The 10551-nt window shown below is 47.7% G+C and overlaps 1 protein-coding gene across 1 annotated transcript in view; it reads right to left on the reverse strand.

Annotated features, from left to right (window-relative positions):
* KRBOX4 (KRAB box domain containing 4) overlaps positions 1 to 217 on the reverse strand; it is a 60001-nt gene extending 59784 nt beyond the window's left edge. The window contains 1 exon segment of the mRNA XM_056107358.1: positions 116 to 217. Within this exon segment, the coding sequence (XP_055963333.1) occupies positions 116 to 217 (102 nt within the window).
* Positions 218 to 10551: the final 10334 nt, after the last annotated feature.

Below are 10551 nucleotides of genomic sequence, written 5' to 3' on the forward strand. Positions count from 1 at the left end.
GCTGTAAAGATGGCGCTGGGGGGGCGGGCCGTGGGGGTGACTTCCAGAATCAGAGGTTACCTGGGAGCCGGGAGGGTCCCGGCAGTTTGGAGGAAAAGTCCTAGTTCGTGCATACTCGAGCTATGCTTCTAGAGGCTTCTGGTGACCGAGGTTCCATCTGGGGGAGGCGGGAAGCGACACTGACGCCAATTGGGACTTCCCGGCAGTCTCGGCACATTTTGGAACCTGGTGTCTTCTCCGGAAGCTGTGGAGCCAGCCCTCCATGTGGCCCTTCTTCTCTCTCTGTGGCTGTGTGCTGTAAAGATGGCGCTGGGGGACGGGCCGTGGGCGTGACTTCCGGAATCAGAGGTTACATGGGAGCCGGGAGGGTCCCGGCAATTTGGAGGAAAAGTCCTAGTACCCGCATACTCGAGCTATGCTTCTAGAGGTTTCTGGTCACTGGGGTTCCATCTGGGGGAGGCGGGATGCGGCACCTAATCCATCTGGGAATTCCCGGTGGTCTCGGCTCTTTTTGGAACCTGGTTTCTTCTCTGGGAGCTGTGGAGCCAGCCCTCCATGTGCCCCTTCTTCTCTCTCTGGGCTGTGTGCTGTAAAGATGGCGCTGGGGGGCGGGCCGTGGGCGTGACTTCCGGAATCAGAGGTTAACTGAGAGCCAGGAGAGTCCCAGAAATTTGGAAGAAAAGTCCTAGTTCGCGCATACTCGAGCTATGCTTGTAGAGGCTTCTGGTGACCAAGGTTCCATCTGGGAGAGGCGGGAAGCGGCACCGACGCCAACTGGGACTTCCCGGCGGTCTCGGCACATTTTGGAACCTGATGTCTTCTCTGGAAGCTGCAGAGCCAGAACTCCATGTGGCCCTTCTTCTCTCTCTGCAGCTGTGTGCTGTAAAGATGGCACTGGGGGGTGGGCCGTGGGCATGACTTCCGGAATCAGAGGTTACCTGGGAGCTGGGAGGGGCCCAGCAGTTTGGAGGAAAAGTCCTAGTTCCCGCATACTCGAGCTGTGCTTGTAGAGGCTTCTGGTCACCAGGGTTCCATCAGAGGGAGGCGGGATGCGGCAGCTACCCCATCTGGGAATTCCCGGCGATTTCAGCACTGTTTGGAACCTGGTGACATCTCCGGGAGCTGTGGAGCCAGCCCTCCATGTGGTCCTTCTTCTCTCTCTGCGGCTGTGTGCTGTAAAGATGGTGCTGGGGGGCGGGCCGTGGGCGTGACTTCCGGAATCAGAGGTTACCTGGGAGCCAGGAGGGTCCAGGTAGTTTGGAGGAAAAGTCCGAGTTCCCGCATACTCGAGCTATCCTTGCAGAGGATTCTGGTCACCGTTGGTCAATCTGAGGGAGGCGGGATGCGGCACCTAACCCATCTGGAACTACCCGGCGGTCTCGGCTCTTTTTGGAACCTGGTGTCTTCTCCGGGAGCTGTGGAGCCAGCCCTCCATGTGGCCCTTCTTCTCTCTCTCTCCTTTGTGCTGTAACGATGGCGCTGGAGGGCGGGCCATGGGCGTGACTTCCGGAATCAGAGGTTTCCTGGGAGCCAGGAGGTTCCGGGAGTTTTCCAGGAAAAGTCCTAGTTCCCGCAAACTCGAGCTATGCTTGTAGAGGCTTCTGGTCACCAGGGTTCCATGTGGGGGAGGCAAGATGCGGCACCTACGCCATCTGGGAATTCCCGGCAGTCTCGGCTCTTTTTGGAACCTGGTGTCTTCTCCGGGAGCTGTGGAGCCAGCCCTCCGTGTGACCCTTCTTCTCTATCTGTGGTTGTGAGCTGTAAAGATGGCCCTGGGTGGCAGGCCATGGGCGTGACTTCCGGAATCAAAGTTTACCCGGGTGCCGGGAGTGTCCTGCAAGTTTGGAGGAAAAATCCTAGTTCCCGCATACTCGAGCTATGCTTGTACAGGCTTCTGGTCACCATGGTTCCATCTGGGTGAGGCGGGATGTGGCACCTACCCCATCTGGGAATTCCCGGTGGTCTCGGCACTTTTTGGAACCTGGTGTCTTAACCGGAAGCTCTTGAGCCAGCCCTCCATGTGGACCTTCTCTCTCTGCGGCTGTGTGCTGTAAAGATGGCCCTGGGGGCGGGCCGTGGGAATGACTTCCGGATCAGAGGTTACCTGGAAGCCGGGAGGGGCCCAGCAGTTTGTAGGAAAAGTCCTAGTTCCCGCATACTAGAGCTATGCATGTAGAGGCTTCTGGTCCCCGGGGTTCCATCAGGGGGAGGCGGGATGCGGCAGCTACCCGATCTGGGACTTTCTGGCGGTCTAGGCTCTTTTTGGAACCTGGTGGCTTCTCCGGGAGCTGTGGAGCCAGCCCTCCATGTGGCCCTTCTTCTCTTTCTGCGGCTGTGTGCTGTAAAGATGGCGCTCGGGGGAGGGCCTTGGGCGTGACATCCGGAATCAGAGGTTACCAGGGAGCGGGGAGGGTCCCGGCAGTTTGGAGTAAAGTCCTAGTTCCCACATACTCACGCTATGCTTGTAGAGGCTTCTGGTCACCGGGGTTCCATCTGGGGGAGGCGGGATGCGGCACCTACCCCATCTGGAACTTTCCGGCGATCTTGGCTCTTTTTGGAACCTAGTGTCTTCTCCAGGAGCTGTGCAGCCAGCCCTCCATGTGGCCTTTCTTCTCTACCTGCGGCTATGTGGTGTAAAGATTGTGCTGGGGGGCGGGCCATGGGCGTGACTTCCGGAATCAGAGGTTACCTGGGAGCAGGGAGGGTCCCGGCAGTTTGGAGTAAAGTCCTAGTTCCCGCATACTCACGCTATGCTTGTAGAGGCTTCTGGTCACCGGGGTTCCATCTGGGGGAGGCGGGATGCTGCACCTACCCCATCTGGAACTTTCCAGCGGTCTCGGCACTTTTTGGAACCTGGTGTCTTCTCCGGGAGCTGTGGAGCCAGCCCGCCATGTTGCCCTTCTTCTCTCTCTGCGGCTGTGTGCTGTAAAGATGGCGCTTGGGGGAGGGCCTTGGGTGTGACATACGGAATCAGAGGTTACCTGAGTGCCGGGAGGGTCCCGACAGTTTGGAGGAAAAGTCCTAGTACGCGCATTCTCGAGCTATGCTTGTAGAGGCTTCTGGTCACCGGGCTTCCGTCTGGGGGAGGCGGGATACGGCACCTAATCCATCTGGGAATTCCCGGCGGTCTCGGCTCTTTTTGGAACCTGGTGACTCCTCCGGAAGATGTGGAGCCAGCCCTCCATGTGGCCCTTCTCTCTCTGCGGCTGTGTGCTGTAAAGATGGTGCTGGGGGCGGGCCATGGGCATGACTTCCGGAATCAGAGGTTACCTGGAAGCCGGGAGTGTCCCGGCACTTTGGAGGAAAAGTCCTATTTCCCGCATACTCGAGCTACGCTTGTAGAGGCTTCTGGTCCATGGGGTTCAATCTGGGAGAGGCAGGATGCAGCGCCTACCCCATCTGGGAATTCCCGGCAGTCTCGGCTCTTTTTGGAACCTGGTGTCTTCTCTGGGAGCTGTGGAGCCAGCCCTCCATGTGGTCCTTGTTCTCTCTCTGCGGCTGTGTGCAGTAAAGATGGCGCTGGGGGCGGGCCGTGGGCATGACTTCCGGAATCAGAGGTTACCTGGAAGCCGGGAGGGGCCCAGCAGTTTGTAGGAAAAGTCCTAGTTCCCGCATACTAGAGCTATGCATGTAGAGGCTTCTGGTCCCCGGGGTTCCATCAGGGGGAGGCGGGATGCAGCAGCTACCCCATCTGGGACTTTCCGGCGGTCTCGGCTCTTTTTGGAACCTGGTTTCTTCTCTGGGAGCTGTGGAGCCAGCCCTCCATGTGGTCCTTGTTCTCTCTCTGCGGCTGTGTGCAGTAAAGATGGCGCTGGGGGCGGGCCGTGGGCATGACTTCCGGAATCAGAGGTTACCTGGGAGCTGGGAGGGGCCCAGCAGTTTGGAGGAAAAGTCCTAGTTCCCGCATACTCGAGCTATGCTTGCAGAGGCTTCTGGTGACCAAGGTTCCATCTGGGGGAGGCGGGAAGCGGCACCGACGCCAACTGGGACTTCCCGGCGGTCTCGGCACATTTTGGAACCTGATGTCTTCTCTGGAAGCTGCAGAGCCAGAACTCCATGTGGCCCTTCTTCTCTCTCTGCAGCTGTGTGCTGTAAAGATGGCACTGGGGGGCGGGCCGTGGGCATGACTTCTGGAATCAGAGGTTACCTGGGAGCTGGGAGGGGCCCAGCAGTTTGGAGGAAAAGTCCTAGTTCCCGCATACTCGAGCTATGCTTGTAGAGGCTTCTGGACACCGGGGTTCCATCTGGGGGAGGCGGGATGCAGCACCTACCCCATCTGAGAATTCCCGGCGGTCTCGGCACTGTTTAGAACGTGGTGTCTTCTCTGGAAGCTGTGGAGCCAGCCCTCCATGTGGCCCTTCTTCTCTCTCTGCGGCTGTGTGCTGTAAAGATGGCGCTGGGGGGGAGGGCCGTGGGCATGACTTCCGGAATCAGAGGTTACCTGGGAGCCGGGAGGGTCCTGGCAGTTTGCAGGAAAAGTCGTAGTTCCCGCATACTCAAGCTATGCTTTTAGAGGCTTCTGGTCACCGAGGTTCCATCTGGGGAGGCGGGATGCGGCACCTACTCCATCTGGGAATTCCCGGCGATTTCAGCACTGTTTGGAACCTGGTGACATCTCCGGGAGCTGTGGAGCCAGCCCTCCATGTGGCTCTTCTTCTCTCTCTGCAGCTGTGTGCTGTAAAGATGGCGCTGGGGGGCGGGCCGTGAGTGTGACTTCCAGAATCAGAGGTCACCTGGTAGCCGGGAGTGTCTCGGCAGTTTGGAGGAAAAGTCCTAGTTCCCGCATACTCGAGCTATGCTTGTAGAGGCTTCTGGTCACCGGGGTTCCATCTGGGAGTGGTGGGATGCGGCACCTACCCCATCTGGGACTTCCCGGCGATCTCTGCTCTTTTTGGATCCTGGTGTCTTCTCCAGGAGCTGTGGAGCCAGCCCTCCATTTGGCCCTTCTTCTCTCTCTGCGGCTGTGTCCAAGTTATTTTAAATACCGCATATAAGTGATATCTTTAGGTGTTTTTCCTTTATTCTTTATTCGTCTGTTTTTCCTTTATTCGTCTGGCTTACTTCATTTAACATCATGAAGAGTTAACTTAAAAATTTTTAACAATTTTTGAGCTCCCATTTGACCCAGCAATACCACTCCTGGGAATATATCCCAGAGAGGCAAAAATGTATAGTCGAAGTGACATCTGCACTTGTTTGTTCATTGCAGCACTCTTTACAGTAGCCAGAAACTGGAAGAAACCTGAATGCCCAAGAACAGATGACTGGTTAAAGAAACTTTGGTACATCTACACAATGGAGTACTATGTAGCTGTTAGAAAAGATGAAGTCATGAAATTTACATACAAGTGGTACAACATGGAAAGTATCTTGCTAAGCGAAATGAGTCAGAAAGAGAGGGATAGACATAGAAACATTGCATTCATCTGGGGGACATAAAGTAACAAAATATGAGATTATAACCCAAGAATAGCTGAGATCAGCACCAGGAGGATTACTCCATAGCTTAGTGGCCAGTCGGGCATTCTAGAGGAAAGGGCAGCTCAGATAGAGAAGGGAACACCAAATAAAGGGTGTTTGGAGGATCCTCCCAGGAGGGGAGATGCATGTTGAAAGTAGACTATGGACTGAACATGTTTGCCACTCACTGCCTCTTTTGCAGACCACAACACCCAAAAGGAGAGAGAGAACACAGGGCATTGCCTGCCACAGAGGCAGGGGGAGATGGGGGGATGGGGGTGGGGGGGATATTATCCATGGTGGTGGAAAATGGGCACTGGTGGAGGGATGGGTATCTGATCATGGTATAATCAAACCCAAGCACAAAAAATTGTAAATCTACAACTGTACCTCATGGTGTTTCACTAATAAAAAAAATTTTAAAAAAATTTAACAATTTTATTGTAAAAATGTTTTCTAATTGATTAACAAAGCGGAAGACATACAATGAAAGAGTGATTTATAGTACTAGATATTTCCAAGGAGTAGAATTTTTAAATTTCACAAATATACTAATGTTTTCTTATATATATATATATATCAAATATACCAAAGTGATACCAAACATGTAAAATTAAAAACAATAATTTAATTGCCTTATTACATAAAATATTTAAGAAAATATAACCATATATATGTATAGCTGAAGAAATATAAAATTTGTAATATTATCTTTAACCTTTTATCACATAGATTTCTATTGAGCTGTAACTGGCAAAAAAGCATAAGCTTTAGTTGTATAATATGTTGCTTTTTTATACAGCAATTTTATTACCAACATATTATTACTTATTGTATTCTAGTCATTTGTTCAGATTTAGTATATTAACAATTTGAAGTTTATAATATAATATTGTTGATTGTAATCACTATGCCATGAAATAGCTCTCTGGAACTCTTTTATACCCTTTAGATTCATAGATATTTAAAAAATTTACAATATTTAGATAAGTCCAGTGTATAAAATACACCAGGAATTTATGAACTATTTATTGCCTTCTTCTTAGGTGTATGCGGAAGTCAAATAGTTAATACACATTATAATATACATTGAAAATTCTCTTTAAGATGTTAATTTATATTCAGGTGCATCAAGAGTGCCACCTTCTCTCAGGCCCTGAGACTTCTGAGCCATCTGCAACCCCTTTTGTGTCCCCAGATCAAGGAAGCTCCTCTAAAACTTCTCTCAAATTCAAAACCACACGATGGACCCTACATTCCCACCAAATCCAAGCATTCTTGGGCCTTATATATTTCCTCAAATATGCCTATTTTAACTTTTCTATACAAACAAATATATTAGACAAAAGATTGCATGAGCAATGAAGTAACATCCTAAGGATATTGACATTATTAGACTAAATATATAGAGAGTACTGGTTGCTGAAAATTAACAAATTAGATACCTAAGATACCTGGCATTTTTGGGGGAGATATTATCAAAAATTTATTTTTAGTTCTCAATTCCCGGCACTTTTTTAATTGCTAGCTGCCCCAGCCTCCAAACCCCATATCCCACATGATCTTAATATTTAAGTAAAATCTACTCATATTCTGAATACTTGATGAAAAAAACACACAACTTATATACGTCCATAAAGAATTCAAATAACAGAATTTCCTACTATTCTTACACTATCTCATACAATGTCCCAACTTGACTCACAGACTTAGGTATATAGACTTAGGATTGAGCAGAGATAAACTTTTTTAAAATTAATTAATTTATTTTTAATAGTGAGACATCATGAGGTAGTTGCAGACTTACACATTATTGTGCTTGGGTTTCAATTATACAATGGTCAAATACCCATCCCTCCACCAGTGCCCATTTCCCACCACCACGAATCCCAGTATCTCTCCCACACCCCATCCCCCCCATCCCACCCTGCCTCTGTGGCAGGGCATTCCCTTTTGTTCTCTCTCTCTCTTATTGGGTGTTGTGGTTTGCAAAAGAGGCAATGGGTGACAATCATGTTTAATCTATAGTCTACTTTCCACATGCTTCTCCCATCCTGGGAGGATCCTTCCAACATTTTTATTTGGTGTTCCCTTCTCTATCTGAGCTCCCTTTTCCCCTAGTATGTGTGGTTGGCCTCCAAGCCATGGTGTAAAATTCTTGGTACTAATCTCGGCCATTCTTGGGTGTTAGTCTCCTATTTTGTTACTTTATGTTCCCCAGATGAATGCAATCTTTCTATGTCTATCCCTTTCTTTCTGAGTCATTTCTCTTAACATGATACTTTCCATGTAGTACCACTTGATACCTGTCATTTTAAACTCAAATTGTACCACCCACAAATCTTTAGGAACAATAGTGAAACAAGAGATTTAACCAGTTCTGACAGACAGGAACAGAAGTCCTTGCAAATCACTGAGGTCAAATAAACCTTCAAGCCTCATCAATAATAATGCTCCAAACACTGATCATTGAACTAAAGCAATCATTGGAAGAAAAATTCAAACAACTTAAAGATGAACTGATCCTGGAAATCAAAGATACTATAAAAATGGTACTTAAAGAGTTAAAACAAAATTGCAATAGCAAGTCAAAAAAGCAGAACTCAACATGCAGAGAACCATATCAGTGATACTGAAGACAAAATACCAGCCATCACCAATAACAAAGTGAAAAAAATAAAAGCAATAAAAGAAAAGTGAATAAATGGAAGAGAATTAAGTTTCTTGATGTATAATAACAAGAGAAATGATCTTCGAATCATAGCGATACCAGACAGAAAGGAAAATTGGTAAAGGGGAAGAACTGCAATGTAGCACTGTCCTCCCATTGTTCATCGATTTGCTCGAGCAGGTCCAGTAACGTCTCCATTGTGAGACTTGTTGTAACTTTTTTTTTGGCATATCGAATACTTCACGAGTAGCTTGCCAGGCTTTGCCGTGTGGGTGAGATACACTTGGTACCTTGCCGGGCTCTCCGAGAAGGGCAGAAGAATCGAACTCGGGTATGACTGGTCAACCACGTACAAGGCAAACACCCTACCCACTGTGCTATCGCTCCAGCCAGCTGATCAAAATAATAATAATTGGGAACTTTCCTGATATTTTTTAATGTAGGAGTACCGCTATTTATTCAGCCACTGATTAAGCTGATTGAATTGGAAATGAAGTACACATTACACTTTTAAAAAATTTTAATTGAGAAACAGGGTTGAATATACTGACATCTCCCCCAAAGATCATCTAATCTTTGAAAAGGGAGCAAAAAATGTGAAGTGGAGCAAGGAAAGCCTCTTTAACAAATTGTGCTGGCAAAACTGGACAGCTACAAGCAAAAAAAAATGGGCTCAGATCTCTACCAAACACCATGTACAAAAGTAAGACAAAAATGGATTAAAGACCTCAATATCAGACCAGAATCCATAAGGTACATTGAAGACAAGGTTGGAAAAACCCTCCACGACATTGAAGCTAACAGTTTCTTCAAAAATGACATTCCATTGGCCAAACAAGTGAAAACAGAGATAGACCAATGGGACTATCTTAAACTAATAAGCTTCTGCACCTCCAAAGAAACAGTGACCAAAATACAAAGACAGTCTACAGCATAGGAAAGGATATTCTCCCAATACCCATCTGACAAAGGGTTGATATTAAGGATATACAAAGTACTGGTTGAGCTCCATAAGAAGAAAAGATCCAACCCTCTCAAAAAAAGGGCAACGAAATGAACAGAAACGTTCTCAAAGAAGAAATCTGAATGTCAAAAAGGCACATGAGAAAATGCTCTACATCACTAATCATCAGGGAGATGCAGATCAAAACAACAATGAGATATCATCTCACACCACAGAGACTGTCCCACATCCAAAAGAACAAAAGCAACCGGTGTTGGCATGGATGTGGCGAGAAAGGAAATCTCCTTCACCTCTGGTGGGAATGCCGACTGGTTCAGCCCTTTGGGAAAACAGTATGCACGGTTCTCAAAAAATTAGAAATTGAGCTCCCATTTGACCCAGCAATACTACTCCTGGGAATATATCCCGGAGAAGCAAAGAAGTACAGTCGAAATGACATCTGAACTTCTATGTTCATTGCTACACTATTCACAATAGCTAGAATCTGGAAAAAACCTGAGTGCCCGAGAACAGATGAGTGGTTAAAGAAACTTTGGTACATATACACAATGGAGTACTATGTAGCTGTTAGAAAAGATGAAGTCATGAAATTTATATACAGTTGGTACTACATGGAAATTATCATGCTAAGTGAAATGAGTAAGAAAAAGAGGGACAGACATAGAAAAATTGCATTCATGTGGAGAATATAAAGTAACAAAATAGGAGAATAACACCCAAGATAGCTGAGATGGGTACCAGGAGATTCACTCCATGACTTGGAGGCCAGCCGCACAATGCTAGGGGGAAATGCAGCTCAGATAGAGAAGGGAGCACCATGTAAAGGGTGTTGGGAGGATCCTCCCAGGATGGGAGATGCATGCTGAAAGTAGACTATAGACCAAACATGATTGCCACTGAATGCCTCTTTTGCAAACCACAGCACCCAAAAGGAGAGAGAGAACAAAATGGAATGCCCTGCCACATAGGCGGGGTGGGATGGGGGGATGGGAAGTGGGAGGGCTACTGGGATCAGTGGTGGTGGAGAATGGGCAATGGTGGAGAAATGGGTACTCTATTATTGTATAACTGAAACCCAAGCACAAAAACTTGTAAGTCCACAACTGTACCTCATGGTGTTTCACTAATAAAAATTTAAAGAAAAAAATTTTAATTGGATATCCGTGAGATAGACCATTACAAAGCTGTTCATAATTGAGTTTCAGTCTTACAATGATCCAGCACCCATGCCTTCACCAGTGTACTTTTCCTACTATCAATGTCCCCTGTTTCCCCACCACCATACCTCATCCCCCACCCCCCACTCCCAGTCTTCCTCTATTTGAGGCACTCTATGGGAGGCACTTCTTGCTCGCTCCCTCATTTTCCTTTCATGCATTATGGTTTGCAATACAGATGATAAGAGGTCATGGTGTTTGTTCAGGGCATTTGGTATTTTAGCAGGATGGTAAGACTG

The sequence above is a fragment of the Sorex fumeus genome, unplaced genomic scaffold, assembly GCF_029834395.1.
Source record: "Sorex fumeus unplaced genomic scaffold, SorFum_2.1 ptg000162l, whole genome shotgun sequence".
NCBI lineage: Eukaryota > Metazoa > Chordata > Mammalia > Eulipotyphla > Soricidae > Sorex > Sorex fumeus.